Raw genomic sequence first — 25,150 nt, 5'->3', positions numbered from 1 at the left:
GTAGATGTTAACAGGCATGGGTGGAAATGGCTGCACATCAGAGACACTCCTTAAAGTGTTGAACTGTGTTAGGGAGCTTCAGTAGATTTTGTAGCTTTGTTAGAGAAGGGGATTCTAAAGCCCTTTTCAAGTAAACTGATTTCAAGTCCCTTTTTTATTGGAGGGGAGCCAGAGGTCAAAATCAATTTTGGGTATATTCCTCGGTCATGGTTCCATTTTTAAAATGAGTGTAGGTTGGGGGAGCAGTCTTTTCAGGTGATTATCTTCCTATAATTGGGTCCCAGGGCTTGAACTCAACTTGTCACTCTGGAAGCTATTCATTACAAAAAGCTTTCTCTGATCTACACCATTTTTATTCCTCCTGTCTGGGCCATTCTGGGCTCCTTATTCAAAAGATGTTTCTAGGGTTTTCCCCTCTTCTCAAATGTGTATGGGTGTTTTGCCTGTATATGTATCAGTTCTGGAGACCTTTTAAAGAACTGGAGTTAAAAAGGTTAGCCATTTTGTGTGTGGGCGCTGGGAATAAACTTAGGACCAGAGTAGCCAATGCGGTTTCTCTAGCCTTTACACATCTTTTCCAGTTTCAGTTTATAGTCCTACGTCAGTAGAGGTGTATTTTAAGCCACTTTTGGTAATGGAATCTATATTTACTGTCTACTTTTGCACTTGGTTTTGGCTTTAAAAATTACTTAAGTTTATGTGAACATATGCCACTTGTGTACAGGTGCTTATAGAGACCAAGAAAGTGTGTTGGACCCTTAGAGCATATGAGGCACTAACTTTACATGGGTGCTGGAAACTCAAGCTTCTCAGCAAGAACATCAAGTGCTCTTAACCACTGGTGTATCTCCAGTTCTGAAGTTTTTCCTTAATTGCTTATTTAAATTAGAAAATACAAAACACCCTCCTTTAGGGCCACAGCATGCAAGGCAAAGTCCTCTACTCTTAGGCTACATACAACTTTAAGTGTCTTGCTATGTAGTTTAAGGTGGGCTCTGATCTCAGTCTAAGCTTCCATAGGCTCTTTAGAGATAATGGTCTCTTGAGTTCAGGCTACTCTCAAGTTTGCCTTGTAGCTAAGGCTGGCCTTGAGACCTTGATCTTAATAGCTTGTATCTGTAAAATCTCAACACTTGTCTTGTAGGGGCAGGAAGATACTATTTTTGTGGCCAGCCTAATCTACATAGCTTGTTGCAAAGCTAGCCAGGGTTATAAAACAACTCAGTTGACAAAATTCTTGGTTTTCTTAAGGGCACATGCCCATTGTAGTTGCTCATTCCCAGACACTTCCAACACCAAAAAGAAATGCCTTACCAGTGAGTTGTTGTTCTGCCTCACACGTATTTCCCCATTTCCCCAGTCCATGGGCTTTCCTCTTCTGTGCACTCACATGAACAGTAGGTGTCTTGTGATTGGCATTGCACAAACATGCTTTTGAGGGTTGTCCATCCATCTGTCCATCCGTGTTGTGTTAGTACAACTTGCTAGTAAACCAGTTGTATGGACATAACATGCACGCTCCTAAGTAGACATTTGGCTTGTTTCTATTCTGCCTCAGTGTTGCTATGAGCTGCCATGTACATAGAAGTGTTAGTGTCGGCATGCTTCTGTCTCTCTCTGGTGTATACCTAAAGACAAAATCACCGAGCCACACGATAATGTCAGAACTGTAGAGCCATTTTAAAGGAGCTATGTGTGTCTTTCCCAGCAAATGTGATTCTAGCCCTCCTGTGGAAGCATGAACTAGCTCCTTACTGGCTCTGGCATCTCCTATTTCCTGTACTTAGGTGAGTTTTAGGGACCTAAACCCAGGTCTTTGAGCTGGTGCAGCCCACTTTATCCAGGGAGCCAAGCCATCCATCTCCCTTAAGGTGTATTTGGGTAGCCTGGGCCAGTGCAACATGTTATTTTGAAGCACAACAAATTTGTCACCTTTTAAAAAGATACTTGTCTGCACATGAGTGCTGGCATCCATGGAGTGAGCCAGAGGCATCAGATGCTTCTGGAATTGTAGTTTTATGGGCAAGTGTGAACAACCTTCTAAGGGTGTTGACAGCCAAACTTAAGTCCTTGGACCTATATGCTGCCTCTAGTCTTTGCTTTATTTAACAGTTTCAAACTCAGTGACCAGCCAATTTTTTTCCCTTTCTTAATCCTTGTAAAATATCACAATGTAATTAGCAATTGAGTTTTTAAGGTATGTTTGATATCAACAGACCTAAATGAACAAAATAATAGTTTGAGTTGCTATTTTTTATTTTTTCTTAAAGTTTTGGTGCCCACATTTGGCAAATGATAGTTTATACATACACACATTTACATATATACATATTTTAAGCTTAAAGCCCCAGCTTCATTATTAAACTCTGCTTAGGCTGTTAAAAAGAGGTTAAATGGCAAGAATACATATATAAAGATCAGGAAAACAGGAAATAACCCTAATGTATAAACCAAGACACTTTTTAAACAAATCTTGTTAAAACGACTACAGCCTCATATATTTACAAGAAAAGTCCTAATGTACTCAGTGTGGCTTGGCAAGCTAATTACGTTCCTTTTTATCAGGAACAGTCAGCGTCCAGTGATTCATTCAGGTTAAAGGCATCAAGTTCACAGATCATTTTATCACATGTATGCCTTTAAAATGCTACACAAATGCATGACAGCAATGTTCAGCTTGTAGCTGAAAATTTTCTTATGCTGCTGGACATTGACACAGTCTTACGCATTTTGGACAAGCGCGCTAAACTCAAAACATTCTTTTGAGAATCAGTGCACCCGAGGCCGTTTGATGACGTTCTCTGCAGGAGCTTTCCTCTTCTGTGGTAGTCCAGGCCCACCTTCCTTGTTACGGAATAAAGCAGTTTCGGATACTCGGTAATTATCAGCACAAGGAGGGGATTCCTAGAATGGAAGAGGAAAAGGTATTTGGTCAAAGCTCTGCTGAAGTGACGTTAGCTCAGATCTTAATGGCTCCACGGGTTAAAATATGGATTGAAGCGGGGAAGGGTGGTTAGTAGTTACCCATTACAGATGAAAGTGCAGCGGGCTTCAGAACCATCACACTAGCAGGTAACAAGGATATTAAAGTGTTTCTACCCTGCAATGCAATGGCTACCTTTGTAGCCATTAAGTAAATCATAAAATTCCAAGGCCTTCTACCATAAAACAGGCAAGCTGGCCTGGAGTGCATTTTGAACCCGGGATGCTTAGTGATCCATCCTCCTACCTAATTCTCAAATGCTGGGATTAAAGGCCTGAGTCACCGTGCCAATCCCACTAGTTTGGAATTGAGCCTGTGTATACCTTCTCAGTGTTAAGATTGCAAGCAGGAGTCACCGTGCTTGCCTTTTTTGGGTTTTGGGAATTGAACTTAATCCTTACTGTATTAGCTGAGCCAGTCCCCACCCTCACCTTCTCATTGCAGTGATAAATTCTGACTGAAATATATTAAGATGCTGGAGAATAAACAGACCAAGTAAATGCTATAAAAAAAAATTAAAATACCTGACCAATTTAAGTTTATGTGTGGCACAGGCTGGCTAAAATTGTAATAGAAATGTCTTGAAGAACCAGGCAGGAAAGCAACTATTCCCACAGAAAACTGGGATTCCCAACCTTGTTTTCTGGCCAGGAAGCCAGAAATATAGTTTGTAGAGCCTGCCTCTTCTGAGCTTCCTAAGTATAGTCCCAGAGGGCACAAAATATACCCGAAATACAGCTGAATCCTTGCAATCTACGGAGAAAAGATGGTTCTTCCAACACACAGCTAAACATTTAAACATTTTAAACTTTTCTGATCCAAAATCACACATCTTACAAAGCAATTAACTCAAAACTAATCACAAGCACAAAGCTATTGAAAGACATTCAGAAGGAAAAATGGCTGGCCTTAAGAACTATAGCTAGGTTAAGGGCTGACAAAACCAATGATCCATAAAATTACAATATAAGACTGTTTCTCTGCCACAGAATAAAAGGGCTACAGATGGGGTTGGTGGTGGGGAACATCAAAGTCCACAAATCCAGCAAAGAGGAGACATTAGCCAAGACCAAACATAAAAAAGCAACTGGATGTGTGGTGTAGGGAGCTGCGATGTGCCGCGCCCCAAAGATGGCGCTGGTTTCCACCTTCCACCTTCCCAATGGTGAGCGCTCCTTGTAATAAACAAGTCCTTACTTGGCTATGCCTGCCTTGCCTGCTAGCTTCCGCATAGTGACAGCCTGTCTGCATGACCCGCGTGGCACGCTGTCAGTCAGCGTTAGGTATTTAAGCTGATGCAGGGCGTTCCCCGGGGAGAGAGAGAATAAGCTTATATCAAAGGTCCTGAATAAACTGCATGAAGAAGATCTCTGTTAGTCGTGTCTTCCTTGCTGGTCGAGGTTGGGCACGACAGAGTGAGAAATCTGGGCTAGGGCTAATATACGGGGAGCTTTGAGTTTGACCCTAGAATTGCAAACTTGGAATAGTGAAATGTACCTGTTATCTTCGCACTGAGAAGTTCAAAATCATTCTCAGCTATATAATTTGAGGCTAGCCTGGGATACACTATAAAAAACCATGTCTTCCTTTCAAATACTAGTTTGTGAAATTTCTAACTTAAAGATTGCGTAGTATGAATAAAAGAGGCACTTAGAGAAAAACATTCAGTCATGTATAAATCCCAGTGAAATGAAAATTCACAGGAAAAAAGAAAAAACAAAAAACCCTTTACACGTTTAGTAGCTCTCCTCCATGACACAACTAGACATCTTTTGCCCTGGCAATGGCTAAGCAAAAAGATGTCAGCAACTAACTGGAGACAACTCACAGAACTGTGAGAAGGCAGTTCCTAAACACATTATGCTCTTAACATGCTTGCTTGCTTGCTTGCTCGCGTGAGGCATGCCCTACTGTGTAGCTCAGGCTGGCCCAAACTTACACTTGCTAGTAGTCATGATGGCCTTTAATTCTGAGTCTTAGTCTCCATTCCAACAGAATTATAGGGATGTATCACCATGCCCAAGAACACTATGGATTTCATTGGTGTGACACTTATACATGACAACTACAGGAATTACTGAAACAGGTCAGCAGCTGCCAAGGGTAAAATAAATACTGCCAGATGGAGACACAGCTCAGTGCTACAACAGGTGAGGTCCTGCCATTATTATTTATCTCCCCCCCCCTCCCTCCCTCCCTCCCTCCCTCTAGCAAACAGAGTGAGATAATGTGTTATGGAGGCTAGAAGGTAGATTACATACGGGATCTATGAAGGACTTTTATGTGACTCAGTATAGTATTTTACTCCAAGCAGACTGGAGGGGAGGGGGTGGACAGAGAAAAATACAAGACCAATTATAGCCTACTCGTATGAAGTTCATTTCAGATGTAAAAGCACAGAGAAGTGAAAGAGCTCTAAGGCCACACAAGCATTGAGTAATGGATATACAAGACCGAATTCTCCAGCCAGTCAAGACAAATGCCAAAGCTCCTTTTAAAGCAACAGAAGTCTATTCAACAAATGGTGGGCTGACTATCTGAAGGAAACTCCAGCCCCTCCCTCATAGCACGAAGGATAATAATTTGAGACAGGTAACAGACAAAAAGCTATAGAATTTACAAGAGAGCTTAAGGTTAAAAGCACTTGCTGTTCTCATAGAGAACCAGCATTTGGTTTGCAGGGTCAGACAGCTTCAGGGGATGAGACACCCTATTCTGGTCTCTGACAGCACCCACACACATGTACACACAAAGGTAAAACAAAATGAATGCTAAAATTGTAAAACTTGGAAAAAGAATACTAGAAAATAAATTGGTACCTTTAGAAAGACAGGATACAAAGTATATAATTTTACAGTGTTTAACAAGAAATGGAAATTTAGGTCAAACATAGTGATACATGCTTGTAATACCTGCAATTGGCAGGCCAAGAATGAGAGAGAGAGAGAGAGAGAGAGAGAGGTTGATTTTCTTTAAAAAGCATGTTGCCCCACTATTGCTCTCTACCAGATGGCTATAAAACCAAAGGTTGGTATAGAGTAGCACCAAATCTCTTCTACAAAGAGTCTGATACTGAATACCATGCAATCCTGGTACTAGGAGGCAGAAGTAGGGAGCCCTGCAAATTGAAAGCCACCCTGACCACACGGACTAATTGTACACTTAGTCTACTTCGCATGTGCTCACCAGGCAAGTGCACCTGCATATATTCAGTAATTTCAACAACAAACCCAAGGGCTCTACTCAGACAGAATGTTCTGTAATAACAAAGGGGTGAGCTACCACCATCAGCATGACCTAGACACACAGGAAGTGTGCTAAGTGAAGCTTGCTACAAAACAGCACATGTTCTCTAGGGTCAGGTATGTGAAGCTCTCAAACAGGAAAGACTAATATATTCTGGGGACAAATAAGAAAACAAGCTCATCTCTGTGGGGCTGGGATAGAGGTCACTGAAAAGGGCCCCAAGGATGCCTGTTGAAATGAGGTCATGCTCTTGATACCAAAAGGTTTGCAAAGCCATCTTCTATCTATCAGGGGCTGACTCACATGATAGAACTGTAACCTGCAAATGTCACTTTGCAGTATAGCTCTTCTAAGAGCAGTAAACAAACACTGGGCTCTAGTTACTGATACACAGGCTAAGTGTTTGAGGAGACACATATTCTGATCGCTCCAACTCTGAAATGGATACAAAACAAGAAAGAAATTGAGATGTAATAAATGACACCTGATTAAATTAAAATGTTATTTGACCCAGGAAGCAAGTATACAGTTTAAAATTCATTCATTTAGGGATGGAGAGATGGCTTAGCAGTTAAGAGCACTGTGTGCTCTTGCAGAGATCGAAGTTTGACTTTCATACCCACATTGGACAGCTCACAGCCTCATATAACCCCAACTCCAGGAGATACAAGTCTCTTTTGAACTCCACAGATACCCACACACCTACACAGGAACTGAGTCCGAGTCCCATGGCAGCCAGTTCTCACTTCTGATCCATCACTCTAGCCCCTCTGGTTGCTTTATAGCCCAATATTTTAAAGAACCTGTAAAATATTTATAAGCTACCCATATTTTCATAAACTTGTCATACTTAAATTTCATGCTTAAAAAATGTTTACATGAATTCAATATAGAAATGGAACTAAACTGAAAGACGTTGTCTAGAGAATAGCAAACTATCAATTGTATTAGCAGCAAGCCAAGATCTGATGGGTGGCTGTTTATCTACAAATATGAGCATATCTCTAGAAATAAGGGAAGTTAAGTTTGGACCTACATGATAGGAGAGAACCAACTCCATCAAGTTCTCCTCTGATAGCACACATATGCACACAAATAGTAAAAATGACAATAACAAGCGAAAGTAAGACTAGAACGTGACAAACCATCATGAGGTAATCAGCAATATATTCTGTTTTCAAGCAGACCATGTTCTGGGCCGTAGCCTCTGCGATAAAAACTCTGCAGTCATCAGGCTTCAGTTTATTGAAATCACAGAAGAGATGTGTAGCATCCTTAAATAAAGGCTCTGGATGACCAGGCAATACCTAGTGAAAAACAGGAAGTGTTAATTAATCCCCTCATGCTCCAAAGGAGTCTGCCCCTCAAGAGGCAGAGAGAGCGGAGACATCACACAAACCTTGCTGGACAAGTCGGCAAACCTGCCCCTAGAATAGCAGTAAATTAATTCAGGACAAACCTTTGCTCCTCCTGCCTGAAGAAGGCGCTTAAACCCTGCTTCTCGGGGCCGATCAACACGCAAAATAACTTTCCAGCCACTAAATGCTCCCTATTTAAAAAAAAAAAAGTACATGTGATTTTAACATACTTAACATTAACATTCAAAATGCAGAGGTAATGTATGAATTTAGTTGTTTAGTGTCAATAAGTAATTTCTCATATTCTCTGTTTGTGTATATTTACATATACTGAATATCACTTGCATGCAGGGCCTGCAGAGGTCAGAAGAGGGTGTTGGACCCTATGGAAGTAGATTTAGATATGGGTGACAGGAAGCAAATCCGAGCCCTTTTTTTGAAAAGCAGCAGGTGCCTTTACCCCTGACACAGCTCTCCAACCCAATAGTTAAGAAAGAAAAAGAAAGAAAAAAAAAGGCAGTTTCATATAGCTCAGACTAATTTCCCACAGTGTAGCTAAGGCTAGCTCTGACCTCTTCAGTCTCCTGCCTCCCGAGTTCTAGGATTACAGGAGTCCCCTACGGTGGATTTAATGTAACCATCTCCCAGCCCCATGATTTATTTGGGAAAATGGGGAGGAAGCTTATACAGAACATTACTATGGAATTCTGAGGCAACCTGCATGAGTCAGTTCTCTGCCTCTGTTGGTCAGGATTAGCAGCCAGTGGCGTTTTCCTTGCTGAGCCAACTGGCCGGGTCAACAATCTGTAACCTTCACTACTGCCGCCATGTCAACCTTAAAACGTACAAGCACAGGGAGCAGCCATGGTGTGCACGCATCACTGCTCTGCATGTCCAGCAGCTCTCAAGGATGGGAAAGCCTGGCTCTGGAGGGGCGGGGGGACTTCCTTGTATCTCTTACAATGCTTGATATTTTGGAATATTAAATATGTAAGTAAGAATAACACTGAACAGAAAACAGTAATTATTCTGAAAGAAAGGAACGCAAGGCTAACCAAGCTTTGTTGAATGCAGAGCGTTCAATGGACCCGAGAATGAACAGATTCATTCCGTTGTTGTTAGAAGACTTTATCCTACTATATAACACAGACTTCCTGAGATAGGATTTCAACATAGCCCCAGACCTCCTGGAACCCTAGCTGCTCCTTAATAGCACTGCACGGTTACAACAGAAACTTTAGTTCAGTGTAGAATGTGCAACTACATATACCACCTATGGAATAAAAGACAAGTACAATTACTCAGTCAAGCATATTCTCTTTAAAACAAGTGGTACTATTGAGCCCTATACAATACCTCAGCGATGCCCGACTCCCGACTCTGCTGGATTCTTTTCCTCCATCTCATTGCTGCAAGTGCGAGCTTCTGCTGGTGCTCAGTGACGTCAGGGAGAGCATCTAGGATGGAGCTGCTTCCCCACTCGTAGTCTTCCTCCTAGAAAACCAGGCTGTGAGCTGCTCCTGTGCCGCGGCAGAGCGCCGGGCTAGCTAAGCATGTATCTAGCCCGAGAATCTCTTAGTCTACTAAGATCCACGCTGAGTGTGCAGTTGTTAGGCACAGAGAACACTGAACATTCTGTGAACTCACGGGAAGGAGAAACAGATTCATTCCGTTCATTCAGTTTTATGTTAAGAACCAAGGACAGCTGGCTTTTAATCAAAACCAGAAACTAATTCCCAGAAGCAAACCTTTTGGCCAGACAGCTGTATTTTGCCAACTTAGTAATAGTCAAGATATTTGGTGTCATGGGAGCACAGTCAGAGGAGGTGTGAACTAAGACGATTCCCAAGGAACTCAGATAGGGAGCTTCAGAAACTACAGGGTAGATACTACTGTGACGCCCAGTTTGTGACAATTAGTTTAATAGCAAAGAAAAAGACTTAAAATGAGGTATCTGGAAATCTTCTCATATTAAGAGACCATCATTTCAATAAAAAAGTACCAACAAATAAATTAGGTAACAAAAGTGAGCAGGCCACAATGAAACTGATTTTTTGTATGCCAACCAAAATATTTAAGAAGACAGGATGTGAACAGAGCAAGACCTTGCAGACTTTGCTCTGTTACAAAGGCCCTCACACAGCTGCCATAATCTACTGGCCACCTAAATTATATACGCAGAGAGGGCGTGATCAAGGATTTCCTAGGGCGTTACCTAGAGGCCTGAGCCCACAGGAATGTGAATACGCACCTGCACAAAGCGCCCAGCTGTCCGGCAAGCGTCCAGGTAGGAGCGATGAAGCACCCATTTGCCAGCTGCCATGGAAGCTAAGTATTTCTCATTGCGCAGTGGGTACCCCACAACCATGTGTGTGCAGCTGGGGTCTGAGCACTGCTTCTCGATCACCGACCCACCTTGTATGGAGAGAAACGGGCTCTACTAGTTCTTAAGTTTCTTTCTAGAAAAACACATTATCTCAAGTGTGCTCAAAAATGACTTATATAGAAGTACTCCACACTGAACCACACAACCCCCAGTCCCATTCTGGACGTAAAAAGGAAACTTTACGGGCTGGAGAGATGGCTCAGTGGTTAAGAGCACCGACTGCTCTTCCAAAGGTCCTGAGTTCAAATCCCAGCAACCACATGGTGGCTTACAACCATCTGTAATAAGATCTGATGCCCTCTTCCGGTGTGTCTGAAGATAACTACAACATATATAATAAATAAATAAACCTTAAAAAAAAAAAAAAGGAACTTTACTATTTATGTGTTGGTATTTTGCCTACAGACATGTCTGTGTACCAGAGTAACACAGTCCCTGTGGAGGGCAGAAGAGGGCACTGGTCGCCCCCTAGAACTGGAGTTATAAGATGGTTTTGAGGCACCATGTGGGTACTGGGACTAGAACCCTGGCCTCCTCTGTCAGTCCTCTTAACCCTCAGCCATCTGTCCAGCACCTCCTTTTGGAGGTCTCACTCTAAAGCCTAGGCTGACCTTGAATTTGAGAGCCTCTTGCTTCAGCCTTTCAGATGCTGGGATCACAAGCTCGAGACACCAATTATTAGTTATTCTTTTGCTATGCCAAGCTTTGAGATCAAATTCTCTTAGTATAACTATCGTAAACTTTAGACTGTACAAAGCTATCAAAAAACAAAACAAAAAACAAAAAACAAAAAAAAAAAAAAAAAAAAACAGTGTAAATCCAGGTGGCTATTTCCAACGAATAAGAAAAAAGATCCGGGGTTGGGGATTTATTTAGCTCAGTGGTAGAGCGCTTGCCTAGCAAGCGCAAGGCCCTGGGTTCGGTCTCCAGCTCTGAAAAAAAGAAAAGAAAAAAAAAAAAAAGAAAAGAAAAAAGATCCTGCAAAAGATCTCACTGGTGTTTATGCTGACTGAATATTCGCTGAGTAGTAGTTCTTACGCACTAAGTTAATAATGTTTAAAGGTAACTTCGCCTGTTTCTTACTACTTTCCAACATGGGGCCCCCAGACTGTGAGGTGTGCCCCAGGTGGCCCATACCCAGTTTGTCCCACAGTCACGCTACAGCACATCCGGTCTCCCAGCTCGCCTCCCCCATGTGTCAGAAGAAAAGTCTGACAGTCAGGAATAAAGGAGGGTTATGAAGAAAAGATCCTCTCTGAGTGCTGGGAGGCCTATGACAGCAGGCCCAGATAACACTTACATTCTCAGGCTGCGTGACAGAGCAATTTTGGCTATGGATTAGAGTTTTACAAAACCAGAACCCCACTGTGGAGGCAGAGCACCAGGCCTGAGCCTTGTCTACTTCTGACTGCAGAGTCCATGGATCTTTTTATTTTGGCCAAGACAGGTGGGAGTCCTCCCCGGAACCTGTTCTTCGCTCCATGTGTGCACTATCACACTGGGCACTCCCGGGCCTATGGAGGTAGAGCAGACCCCATGTGTAGGCTTAAATAACTTACCCATGTTCTTTCCCTCAGCCTCGTTCCCCTTTACACATGATAGAAATATGACTGTATTTGTATTCCAAATAAGTTATAATAATGATGTTTTACAGTAAAATATCAGAAGAAATTTAAATAAAAATTAACATATTGGTACCTAGGTCTTTAATCAGGCGACAGTAATCAATCCGCTCTTGAGAATTCAGAGATGACATCTGGAACACATACTGTTTTTTAAGTTTTCCATGCGTCTCCTCCAGTGTTTCAATCTAGAACACAATAGTTTTATTTTAGGATAAAAAAAATTAAAACTATTATCAGGTACAGCTATTTATATCACAGAGACATTTTATCTAGTCTTCTAAGGCATCAAGTATACGGATCTGATCAAAGACACCCAATGTTCAGTAATGGTAAGTGTGATGCAGCAAACAGCCCTCCCCCAGCATAAGAACCATAGCCAAGCTGCCAGCGCCACAGCAAAGGCCAACAAACCTTGTCCTCAGGTTGTGGAGCTACAGGCGGCTTAGCCAGGGGGAAAGCCACGCTGGGGGCTTGAGGCTCAGGGATCAGATTCCTTTCTGCTGCTGGAGCTTCTGGTTCTTCAGAGCCTGGGTGCTGCCCTGGGGCTTGAGTCACACACGAGGCTGAGGGTAAGGGAGAAATACAGTGTGATAAATACATGGAGCTTAGAACAGGTTCTGGGGAGGACTCCACCTGTTTAAAATGAACCACGGAGTCTGCAGTCAGAAGTATACAAGGCTCAGGCACAGTGGCGTCTGCTTGTAACCCGAGCAACTTAGGAGGCTGAGACAGGAGAATCTCAGGTTTGAGACCTGAATGGGTTCAACCCTGACTCAGTAACAAGAGAGAGTCTCCAGCAGCTAAATAGCCCTGAGAGGGCAGGCGTGCTACTTGGGTTTTGTGAGTCCTTCCTGTCAAAGCATCTTTCACCAATATAACATAACCAAGTTTGTAAAATGAAAGGAATTCTTGAAGAAAATCAGAGGCTAACTCTGTGTATTTAGCACAGGAAGATAACTTTACCCCATGTGAAGGAAGAACAGGAAAAGGAACTCAGGAAAAGCTCACATAAGCCAAAGAACACCAGACACTACCTAACAAACAGAAGAGGATAGAAAGAAAAAAGGATAATCCTAAATGTAGGATATTTAATCACACTGTGAACTCAAGAGATTGTGTTATTTACTGAAAAAACAAAAACAAACCTGTTTTTACTTGTAGTGTGGGTCAGTTTTAGCACACACCTTTAATCCCTCTGGCTGGAATGCAGACACACCCTTAGTACACATCTTTAATTCCAAGCAGTGAAGTTAGTGAAGTTACTTTGTAGAAGGAAGCAGCCACGTTTGAAAGTGATGTCTAATTGAGTGGCAGACAAAGTGATGAATCAGAGAAAGATCTGACAGAATAGGATATGCCTAACTCACAGGGAGAAGAAAAGGGAGCTAAAAGAAGCAGCACAGAGAGAAGAAAAAAGGAGGCAATTTTACCAGACATTATTATAGAAAGACAGGTTGCAGAGAGAACATCTGAACATGGGTGAAAACAGAACAAGCCAGAGACTAAGAAGACAGAAGACTAGAACATATTGCCAAAGGTAGTGTAAGGCCAGTCTCCTGCGAGCAATTCAGGAGAGGCCTAGAGAGAAGCCAGAATAAATCGGTCACTTTGGAGAGGAGTTTAAGTCAGACAGCTGAGTTGAACCAGCCAGTCAGAGCTCAGAAAGAACTAGAAAGGGTAAGGTTATTCAGCAGTAAGTCTCACGGGCTGAAAATATTCTGGGCCTAGATTAGATTGTACAGAGGCTAGAAGCTTCCAAAATAACCATTTCTTCAGAAGTATAAATGATACATTTAAATCTAAATTTCTATATTTAGAAATCAAAAACATTTCTTGATTGATATGGTACTAAAAATTTCATTTTCATATGTAATATACAGAACTATGGTGTCTTTACAACATGCATAAAGTACAAATAAATAGGTTTTTCTTATTACCCTGCCCAGCAATTTCTGAATGGTACACAGGCTTTCGAGAAGGAGAATCATCCAGTTTTTTTATCTCAACCTGAAGCTCGGAATACTGTGTTGGGTAGCTAGGCCACTGTAGGTTGCTGGCAAGCCTTGCTCTCTCCTCCCTTGCTGTTGGGTCATCCCAAATGATCTGTTCATTCTGGGAGGGCTCTGTGTTGATATCAGGCACTATCTGTCGAGACTGCCTAAGGAATAAAAGAGACAATTTTAAATAAGAGCCACTACTGAGTCTAAGTGCGTAAGATTAGTACGTAATGCAGACAGAGAATTGAGTAAGTCAGTAGAGGACATCCCTCTTCCCCTTTTGGATATGAAGAGTAAATGAGGTGGCCCTCCCGTTTCTGCTTTCCGAGTGCTCAGGTCACAGGGGTGCATCCTACTTTGCTTCCACCGCTGTGGGAAGACAGGATCAAGGGCAGCCTGAAGAGAAAAGGTCTTTTTCAGCTTATAGTTGTAGCCCATCACTGAGAGAAGCCAGTGTAGGAGCTCAAAGAAGAACGTGGAGGCAGGAGCTGAAGAGACTGTGGAGGAGAGCTGCCCACGGACCTGCTTTGCACGGCCTGCTCAGACTGCTTTCTTATACAGCCCAGGACACTCTGCTGAGAGGCCCCACTCACAGTGGGCTGGGCCCTACACCACTCATTAGATTTAACTACATGTCAGAGTCACAGAGACATTTTCTCAAATGAGCTTTCCTCTTCTTAGATGACCCTAGCCTGTACAAAGTTTACAAAAACCGACACAGCCACAGTATACACCAATACATTCATTAATTATTTCTAGAGTATTTCCACTGGAAAATTTAAGTGGATGTCTATATATTTGTATTTCAAAAATTATTACATATTTTCTTAATTCTAAAAGTTAGGGAAACGGTTTAGAAAACTAGCTGTTAGGTTTAATAATTGCATTTAAAGTTTTCTTTTAAAACAGGTAGGGTCTATGTATCCTGGGTTGGCCTCCACTTGCTCTGTAGTGAAGGATGACCCTGAACTCCCGACCGACCCTTCCCTAGCTTCCATGTGCTAGGATTACAGGTATGCACCACCACACCTCTCTTAATAACTGAGTTATATTTCGTTGTTGTTTAGACAGTGTCTCACCAGGCTGTCCTATAACTCACAACGTAGACCAGGTTGATCTTGAACTCACAGAGATCCACTTACCTCTGCCTCCTGGGTGCCACTATAGCCAGATTTAAATTGTATCTTTAAATAACATTACTAAACCTATAACTAATGGGTCTTTCAACCCTTAGTGACCAAAAATCTCCAGTCTATGATAGACTACTTACTGAATTATTTAATTATGAATGCATTAAAAATATTTTCAAGTATTTTACTTGTTTATGTGTTCAGACACGGGTGCCCAAGGAGCCCAGAAAGAATTGCTACAGGTCAAGGTCATCCCCTTGATCTGTAGTCACAGGCAGTTATGAGCATGTGTGTGCTGGGAACTAAACTTGGATCCTTTAGAGAGGAGCAAGCATTCTTTAACTATACTCTCTCTAGTCCCTTAAAAATATTTAAAATATTTTTACATTTATTTGTGTGTGTGTGTGTGTGTGTGTGTGTGTGTGTGTGTGTGTGTGTGTGTACATATGTGACACAGTGAGTTTATGTGGAGGTTAACAGGAGCTAGCTCTCTTCTTCCTCCTTGTGGAGCTACACAGTGAGACCTTGTCTTAAAAACAAACCAACTAACCAAGAGAGCCTTTTAGTCGCAAATGACTTGGCACGGAGTAAGATTCTATAATCTAAAACACAACCTGCTCTGTTAGGGAAAAGCCACTTTTCTCAGAATTCAACATTACCTCAAGGAAAACACAGAGTAAGACAAATGAAGTCAGCAGGCACCAGAACTCTACCGTACAGTTAGAGATCTGTCTTCTAGTAGGAAAATGCTATTGGTGGATCCAACACTTGGTAAACTGACATAAAAGACACCAAGTTTAAAGCCCACTTTGGCTACACAGCAATACAGAACGAGGGTGAAAGGTGGTCCAGAGGGGGAGGGGTGGTCTAATTCCAGCAGTTGGCAGGTTAAAGCAGGAGAACTGGGAGTTTAGAGCTAACACTAGTTACACAGTATTGCAGGCCAGACTACGATAAAACCTTGCCTCAAAAATATAAAGACAGAGAAAATACAGTTATATCTCCGAGCTGAAGTTATACTGCACTCAGAACTGTGGTCATCTTTCCTAAAACACAGATTTTAAAAAGTACATACAATTTAAATAAGAAATAAAAAGGAAGGAAAGGACGGCTGGAGACCTAGGTTCATATGTCCAATCCCTAGGAGCCGCTAGGGGTGAAAGGAGCTGACATCACAGGTCATCCTTTGACCTTGACATGGGTACTGTGGCATGCATGTCTCCATGAGCACACATCACACACTCAAACACACGATAATCCTAAGTCACATACTTCAGTCAGAACTGCGCAGTGGCCTAAGCGAGAGAGAACACAGAAGACAACTGAGCAGCAACACACAAACCCAGAAGGCAGCGGGATAAAGCACGCTGCGTAGTTAAATAAAGCACCGGCATAAACTCCTTAATAGTCCAACTTCTGCTTCATTTTAAAATAAAAAAATAAAAATTAAAGTCCTGTGTGGTGGTACAAACCTTTCAGTCCTAGCACTTGGGAGGCAGAGGCGGATAGATCTCTGAGTTCAAGGCCAGCCTGAGGGGAAAAAAAGCCTAACCCGAACCCCAAGTCACCAGGGGTTTTCATCCAAGTGAGCCGCCACCACACGAACCTGAGCGCCTCCAAGACTCGGCTTCGTCCACTCCGAGCAGAGCGAGTGCTGTCAGGAGTTGAAGAGGCGCTGTTACAACTACTTCTTGACATGCAAGTCTTCTGGGCTGGTGTCCTCACGATGGAGGTTGCTGACATGATCTCTTGTAGTTGTTTCTGGAAGTTCTCTCTCATCTCCAAGGCCTGGGTCAGAGCTTGAAAGACAGTCAGTCGTCAATAACAATCAAGAGAAGTGTGTCCCCTCCTCTCCTTCTTCTCCCTCCCCCTGGCTGGATTTTGAAGATAGGATCTGAGTGTGGGGTTAGGCTGATCTCCCTCCCCATTGTGATCCCTGCCACAGTCTCTAGAGTTCTGGGATTTCAGACATGCATTACCATACAGTTACAAACGTCTCTTGTCAATCATATCTTAACTATTTTGTCTAGATCTGGTTAAATAAAAACAAAGTTGCCATTTACTGAATATTTATATAGGAATGCAAGGCTAAAATGTCACAAAACACAAAGGCAATCCTGAGGACTGTATCTGAAATACTGAAGACTGCCTTGGCTCAGTCCCTCTGAGTAGTGCCCTGCTTGCTTCTGATCCCTTCTCATTGATGCATACTACAAAGAGTCATATAGTCATTTGTATGTACCTGATTTTTTTCAATAGCTCTGAGGTTTATTTGCTTTGGGGGATGGGTCTTGCCATAGCTCAGACTGGTCTTGAAGGCCGGCTCCTCCTGCCTCAGCATCAAGAATAGGATTAGTGCTGTAAAGCACTGCCCAAGCTTTCACTAATCCCTCTTTGTCTTTCCTTTCCACTATAGACTAGACATTCAAGTAGATACCAAGTAGGAATGTTTGACACGAACAGAATGGAACAGGTAAGTGAGAAAGCAAGTTCTAATAGGCAGGCTGAATAAGGAAGCCAGAGAGTAACCTGTCAGAAGAGAACCCACACATCTAAATAAGGTAATCAGTGCAGCGCTATCTGTATTAGTAAGAAATTCAAAATAACTTGCTAATGCAAGAAACAGCAAAATAAAGCACAAGCCACACACTAAACCACCAAACAAAACCCAAGACTGAAGCAGCTCCCGATTCCCAGACATGGTCTATGGCTTCGGTGCACACCCTCCTGTGTGTGGAGTGCTGTCAACTCCTAAGAGATGAGGCCTAGCCTAAGGTAGCTGGGTCATGAGGAACACTGCCTGCCCCAGAAGCAATTAGTGCAGTTTTCAGGGGCCTCAGGCTGGTTTTGTTGTAGGTTGCTCCGCTGGTCTACCCTGCTTGCAGTCTTTCTTGTGATGACACTCACCCACTTGCACTCTTTCCCTTCCTGATAAACTCTCCTGACATACCAGAAGGTCTTCATCAGAGTCCAAGCAAGCTTAGACTTTCATTTTCTAAAGCTGTTAGAGCTAAAAACGTACCCTTTATCTAGGTTACCCCAGGTGTAGTTCTACAGCAACAGAAAACACTGAAACATTGCTCTTTTTTAGAAAAAAAAAGAAAAGAAAAGAAAAGAAAAGGCTGTGAACCATATATTAACAACTGTCCAAGTCTTCCAAATGATTCTGTTGGTCGGTCGCCTGTAGCCAGTGACCACTGATGTTGCTACTGTGTGCCCCACACCTACACAAGTGGCACACCTGACTGGCTGCTCCCCATCTCTTTCCTTCCTACGACTTCCTCAACCCCCAAGAAACAACAGTACTAAAACTAGCTTAATTAACATCCAGTGGCTTAAGTGCCAGGCGAAAAGAGTCACACTCCTCTCTTTAGCTCTAAATGACCAAGGTGAGTGAAAAAGGGATGTATGAAAGCCAAGTTAGGTCAAAGGCTATGCCTCTTATGCTGAACAGTCAAGCTGTGAATGCAAAGAGAAAATTCTCAGAAGAAATTCACAGTGCTACTCCAGCGAGCACACAGCTTCTCATGGACACGAGGCTGCAACTGACTGCCCTAAGCAGATGACTCAGACCGGAAGAAGATGCCTCTCCAGGGCTATTGGAGAAGTCGGTGTCTGGCTTCAAAGCTAGACGGCCAACCCAGTTCTTCTATTAGCGGCAAAATGCACGTGGGACTTCAAGTCAAAACCAACAAGTGGAAAGTGCGTTTGGCTTGTGGTGCAGGTCTTTAATCCAGCACTTGGAAGAAAGAGGACGGTGATCTCTGGGTTTGAAGCCAGCCTGGTCTAGAGTCAGCTCCAGAAGCACTCAGAGAAGCCTTGTCTTTGGAGGGCGTGGCATGGGCATGAGGGGTAAACAAGTGCCTCTCACCTCCTTTGCAGTCGTCCCTTCCATTCCCATTCAGCAGAGCGGACTCTCTGCTGTGTGTGCCCAAAGTCTCTGTTGCATTTTCTTCTACAGAGAGGTGATCTGGCTATTCAAAGAGAAAAATGACAACTTCTCAAACAATGGTCACTGCATAAAGACGGCTACATCCAGCTTAGGAGGGGCTCACTGTGCACACCACCGACCTCATCGTCCTTAGATGCAGAAAGTGCCGAGGGTAAGCGGCTGTCACAGAGCCGCCCGTCCTGCACTGTGCTGATGTCCAAGCTCATTTTGGGGTTGTAAGTGTGTGGGTAAAGAGATTCTGGAAGATGCTTATACTCTTGAGCACACTGAAACACAAGTGGATATTTTAGAAAGAGGTTTACAGTGAAAAACTCTAGCATATAAATAACCAATTGGGACCTTGGAAATGACTTAGCCAGTAAATGTACTTGCCCTATTAATTTGGTAACACGAGTTCAACCGCTGAAACCATATTAAACTGTAAAAGGAATAAAATGACCTCTGCACACGCCTACACACACAGTAGATTAAATAAACGTGTAACAAACTGCCGTCACTTCCAAAATGCACTGTGTATTAAAGCATAAACTCTAATCCTGCCTCTGCATTTAGCAAGGTATCAGCCATTCTAGACAGCACCAAGAAAAGCATAGCTAAAGTGTATCAGGATGCTAAGTCAACTGTCCTCAAAAATTATACACTTTTTCATCTTTTGTTTTTATATAATTTGAATTACATCTTTATCTATTTACACTGGGGTGGGAGGCAGGTAGGGTGCTGCAATCATGGACTGTGGAGTTGTGGAGTTGTGGAGTTGGTTGTCTCCTTCTACTCTGTGGGCCCAGGAACCCAACTCAAGTAGTTGGGCTCAGTGGGGAAAGCCTTTGCCTTCCACGCCTTTTACCTCAGCTACTCTTCAGATAATTTTTCAATGACGAAAAGGAATCAAAGTATTCATTTAAAATTTAGTAAATATTCAAGCAATAAAAATGTTAAGTTCTGGGGATAGAGAGATGGTTAAGAGCACTGACTCTTCCAGAGGTCCTGAGTTCAATTCGCCAGAACCACATGGTGGCTCTCAACCATCTGTAATGGGATCTGATGCCCTCTTCTGGGCACTCGAGTGTACAAGCAGACAGAGTACACATATGCATAAAAATAAATAAGTAATAAATAAATCTTTAAATACAAAAAAAACCTTAAGTTCTGATGCTAAAACAAAACAACGCCCAGAACACAACCTACATATAGCTCAGATTTTGGGAGTCCCAAAGGCCCTTATGTCCACAGGGTGTTTGTCCAACAGGGCCCCTCGGGGTGTGCCTGGAAAGCAGTGGAACCCGAACACTTTCTACCACCTCTTTCATTTCCCAGCCATGAAACGGGCAGTTATTGGCGTGCCCTGTCACGCAGTTAGCTAAGATTAGCAAATGTATTTATATTTAATGAAACTGGCTTGTAGTCTGAAACACTGTACATTTTCACCCACCGAAGGAGGGAAGGAAGGAGGGAAGGCACTGCTCACCTCTAACAGCCAATGCTCCGACACGACGTGCACCCCTCTTTCCTTTGCAGATTTATACTCGCGATTACTATCATTTGCCCGACCCTGGTAAATGTAATGAGTAACTGTCTCATCAAAACTCCACCTGAAACAACCAAATATGCAAGAGGAATAATTAAGGGAAGCGACAGCCTACTCCGAACAAAACATTCTCACACAAAACTCAAGGAACTAGAGAACAGGCAAGACTAGTAAATAGCAGGTTCTGTATCCTGACAAATGTTAGCAACTCCATAGTCAGGTACACCATGTAGGAAGATGTCAGAGGGATACTTTTGAAATATTACTACCTTCTTTAAATTTTTAAAAGTCCTTCCATTTTGTCTTAAATGTATATCACTTTTTAATTACAATAAAAAGTATTTAAAAGTTAATAAAACTTAAAGGCATTCAAATCCATGTCCAGTCACTGGCCACCACCCTGTTTATTGACTCTAGTTAGTCCCTACCACACACTGTACCTGTGTTTAGAACTGAGCTCAGGCCTCTGGATATGCTAGGCAAGAATTCTACCAGAGCCTGAGACTACGTCTCTTAAGAAAACACTAGAGACAGGATCTCACTAAGTAACCCTGGCTGTCCTGGCACTATGTAGACCTCACAGAGACTCACCTGCTCCTGCCTCCCAAGCACTGGAATTAATGGAGTGTACTACCATGCCCTGGCAAGATATGTTTTTTTAAAAATGTAAAGCAAACTAAAATGTCTTTAATGACCATTTTAATCTAGGAAGGCTTGCTACAGTGGTCAGTACTACTTTCAGGAAATCACTACGGTAGATAATAAATGCAGTCGGTCCCAGATGCACTGACTATAAACTCCATGAAGGAACTTCTTTAAACTATGCTGGTCACTTATGGATCACAAGCTTCCAGAACAGTAGCACAAAACAGCTTCACAAGCGTGTGCTGGTTGTATAAAGCATACGAATGACTGCTTTAATAAAATAAATCGAAGTTTTATTAGACGTGTACACAAGCAAGCAAAGCCAAGTCTTCCTTATAAATGAACATGAGGGGTTGGGGATTTAGCTCAGTGCTAGAGCGCTTGCCTAGCAAGCATAAGGCCCTGGGTTCGGTCCCCAGCTCCGAAAAAAAGAAAAATAAATAAATAAATGAATGAATGAATGAATGAACGAACGAACGAACGAACGAACGAACGAACGAACACGAGACTTTCGGCTCTCTCCGAGCTGCGGCTGGCGGCAAACATAAAGGTGAACCTACCTGTACTCTGCTCCCAGTGAGGCTGCAACCCCATTTAGCTCACTCTGCTTCTTACTGAGCCTTTTACTCACGCACACCACAACTTTGTCAAGCGGTTTCGGAGTCTCTTCCTATACGTGGAGAATAAAGAAAGAGATCAGTCACGGTTCTTTGACATGCATTAGGGACACCTTTCATTTAATAAGAAAATGGTATTAATAACCTTCTCCAAATGGGCACCCTTTAGCTGAGGGCTAGCAGAAAGACAGCCGGTGTTTCGTGAACTATTTGCCAAAGCAGTTGTCAGGTTTCTGACGATGACTTCAGAGAGTGGTGAGCTCAGTTTCCGCTTCTGGCTGGCAGCATTTGGGGTTTCTAAGGCTGCAAGTGCATCCTGGATTTAAGAACAAGGAAAAGGAAAAATAAAGAGAGGAAAAGGGGGACATAGGAGGGAAAGAGAGAGAGTAGGGAGGAAAGGAAAAAAGATTACATCTTTGAACTCTTTATCTCCAAAATAAAAAGCATGAACTATAATTTTTATTTTTATACTATAAAGAAAAAATTCCATATTCTTCACCAAGCATTCAATAAGGGGCTCAAGAGGTGGCTCAGCAGTTCAGAGCACTGGCTGCTCTTCAAGAGGACCAGGGAGTCAATCCCCAGCTCCCTCCCATACGGTGGTTCACAACTATATGTGACACTAGTTCCAGGGGATCTGCACTCTCTGGTTTTCCTGTTCACCAGGCATGCACATGACATACAGACATACATGTGGGCAAAACAACCATGCACATAAGAAATAGATTTTAAAACAGATAAACAAAACCATTAAGCGTACTTACCTTATTAGCAGTTAGCAGTAAGTACTTAAGAACTGAAATTGCAATTACATAAAAGACCCCAAACTAAAGTGAACACAGAAGGAAGCAAGTAAGAAAGGAAATTAATTATAATAGGTAAAGGTCAGAATGAGTCAAGAGTGAACAAAATGTTCAATGATATAAAATACAAACTCAAAGGGAGGGAGGTTGAAAACTGGACACAGAGAGCTCCATGCAGTGTCTGGCTCCTTTTTCAATCAGTCAACTGAGCTCAGAGCTAACCAGGACTGCACTGGAAGCTGAAAGTGGGCATGTATCTGCCACCTTCATAGACAGGTAGGTGTTCCTGAGCACCTCTGAGGAAAGTTCTAATAGCACTTCATGACAATAGGTGGTGACAGTTCTACAACAGACAGATGCCTCTCATTTGGGATCTCTGCAGACTACAATGGAGAAAGCCATTCTTTTTATCCAGCCTCATATGATACCAAGGAATGCATGCTCACAAAGACAAGTATTCAAAACAAAATTCTGGAGTTTCATTTAGTAGTGCATCCATTTTCTTTGTTTACTACTTAAGGGTCTGTGAACTGGGCAACTTAACAAGTTGTCAGGACTCACTCCATGACTTAACGTGATCCACGACAAAAATGGTAAGCTCAAAGGAGTTCTCCTGTGTCACAAGGCAGTGCTTTCCTTCTGCTTAAGGATCACGGGCAGAACATTAATCACAGAAAGGGATTTTATGTAAAACTGCATACTAAAGAATACTAAAGAAGCCATTTTGATTTTCAGAAGAGACACCAGAATTAGTAAGATTAAGGGTATACTTATTAGCCTAGAATAAAATGGTACTGGGTATCAATATTTATTTATTTAATATTATAAAATATAATATTATTTTATAAATAATAATAAATATATTTTTTTTGTGCCCCTACACAGTAGTAAAAAATGCCTAAAATGCACTTGGATTTCTTGTAGATTGAACCCATCTTCTTCTCATGTCTGCCAGGCCACTATTCTATTACAGACCTACCTCCACAACCCTCTTTTTTTTAAAAAAAAAAGCAAAGAATTGCTGGGTAGTGGTACCACAAGCCTTTAATCACATCATTAGGGAGGGAAAAGGAGGCAGATATCTGAGTTCAAGGGCAGCCTGGTCTTCCAGGACAGCCAAGGCTAAAACACTAAGCAAACCAACAACAAACGTACTTTTTGTTTGAGGCAGGCTTGAACTTGCTGTGTAACCTAGACAAGCCTTGAATTTATGACCCTCCGCCTCCGCCTCCTAGTTATTGAGATTATAGGAAACACTACTAGGCCCAGCTAAAATGTCATTTAACCTTCTATAAGCAAATTATCAAAGGAAAAATGGGCTCAAGGATACAGAAATCTCAAGCAATGACTTACTTTAACAGCTACTTGGAAGGCCAAAAGCTCCCTCCTCAAAAAGAGGTGGAAAAAAAAAAACCTTGAGGATCTGAAAGAAGACTATTTGATAGCCTTTGATTTGGTATTTGATAGCCTTTGATCTGATTTCATAAGGTGTCAGATCTCACTGTCAGATCAGTCAGAGAAACACTACTTGTCTTCTTTAAGAGGAGTGACTGGAAAGGTAAGGAGACACTAGGCCAAGCCCAAGGCACACTAAGTCACCCAGAAAAGGTAGCAACACACTTAGTATTTAAAGCTTACAAAACCATTCCATCAGACTACTTCATTTCAAAGTGATACTCAGAGGTTTAATCTGCCTTGACCTGTGTTCATGAGCAATACAGAACTTGAACCCAGAGTCTAACTTCATACTACACAGCCACAGCTGTTACCTCAGCTCTGAGCACATATTTATCAACATCTCTGGATGACTTTCTATTATAAACTGTAGTAGCAATGAACAATCTGGGGATCTACATTTATAAACCATTAGTGACATTTTCTCCAGGCCTTACCGTCACATCAAAGGATGGCTTGAAAAGCTTGTCCTTGGACAGGAACTTTGAGGGTGTGTCCAGGTGGAAGGAGGGTTCCTTCTTAGGTGGCTGTCTCACTGGTGGGGAGGCCAAGCCCTGCCTGTTGTGCTGTGAGATGACAGCATGGAAAGCTTTACTCTGAAATCGGTTCATGTCCAAAGGTGTAACGGCCTTTTGTCTGTGAATTTCCAAGTGTGCATCAGGATGTGCTGGAGAATCTGGATTTGGACTCACTCCATTTGGTATGTTAGTTTCTAATACTTGTTCTACAGATTGAGAATGAAAAGAAACAAATGAGCCACAAATATGAGCTTTTACTCTTATATGAGGCAAAGTGACATTTTAGTATTTTGTTAGGTTTTTTTTTTTTTACATATTGTCTCAGTATACTTTGAACCATAAGATTATATTAGTGCTTTCTAAGAAGCAAACCAGATAAGCATGTTGTGAGACAGTTCTCACAGACCCTGCAGGTACAATAACTGTTGACACTGTAGCATAACTGTCATCCACAAAGAGAACCCTGCAATCACAGTTTAAAAAAAAAAAAAAAAACCCAAACTAGTTAATTTATGATTTTGTGTTGGGCTGCAGTCAAAAGTCATCTTTGTATGAATGCATCCCACAGGCCATAGGCTGGACACACCTGCACCCTCCTGCCTCGGCCTCACGAGTGTTGGGCTTCAGAGAAGGGTACCACGAGTGGCCCTGATTCCAGAAGGTATATTAAAATATACGCTGAGGAACAGAGACAGCTTAGTGAATAAAGTGCTTACTTTGCAAGAATGAAGACCCCGAATTCAGGTTCTCAGCACACACAGGAGAGCTAGGTGCAGTGGTGTAGGCAGGCAGATCCCTGAAGCTCACCTCATCAGTGAGCTCCAGGTTTAGTGAGAGCTAGGTGCAGTGGTGTAGGCAGGCAGATCCCTGAAGCTCACCTCATCAGTGAGCTCCAGGTTTAGTGAGACCC

General features: G+C 42.4%; 1 protein-coding gene across 6 annotated transcripts in view; it reads right to left on the bottom strand.

Annotated features, from left to right (window-relative positions):
* Positions 1 to 2,235: 2,235 nt before the first annotated feature.
* Topbp1 (DNA topoisomerase II binding protein 1) overlaps positions 2,236 to 25,150 on the bottom strand; it is a 43,711-nt gene continuing 20,796 nt past the window's right edge. For 4 of the 6 annotated variants that reach the window (XM_087562323.1, NM_001447063.1, XM_087562324.1 and 1 more), the window contains 15 exon segments: positions 24,160 to 24,446; positions 21,610 to 21,780; positions 21,408 to 21,517; positions 20,143 to 20,266; positions 18,797 to 18,943; positions 18,597 to 18,699; positions 16,332 to 16,524; positions 13,536 to 13,756; positions 12,010 to 12,161; positions 11,672 to 11,783; positions 9,839 to 10,002; positions 8,944 to 9,081; positions 7,689 to 7,778; positions 7,375 to 7,536; positions 2,236 to 2,904 (listed from right to left, as the gene is read on the bottom strand). In XM_087562323.1, the coding sequence (XP_087418449.1) occupies positions 2,770 to 2,904; positions 7,375 to 7,536; positions 7,689 to 7,778; positions 8,944 to 9,081; positions 9,839 to 10,002; positions 11,672 to 11,783; positions 12,010 to 12,161; positions 13,536 to 13,756; positions 16,332 to 16,524; positions 18,597 to 18,699; positions 18,797 to 18,943; positions 20,143 to 20,266; positions 21,408 to 21,517; positions 21,610 to 21,780; positions 24,160 to 24,446 (2,309 nt within the window). In that variant the 3' untranslated portion in view covers positions 2,236 to 2,769. 6 annotated transcript variants of the gene reach the window in all.

The sequence above is a fragment of the Rattus norvegicus genome, chromosome 8 (genome assembly GCF_021556685.1).
Source record: "Rattus norvegicus strain SHRSP/BbbUtx chromosome 8, alternate assembly SHRSP_T2T, whole genome shotgun sequence".
NCBI lineage: Eukaryota > Metazoa > Chordata > Mammalia > Rodentia > Muridae > Rattus > Rattus norvegicus.
Note: the sequence above shows the minus strand (reverse complement) of the source record. Positions and strands in the feature narration are given on the sequence as shown.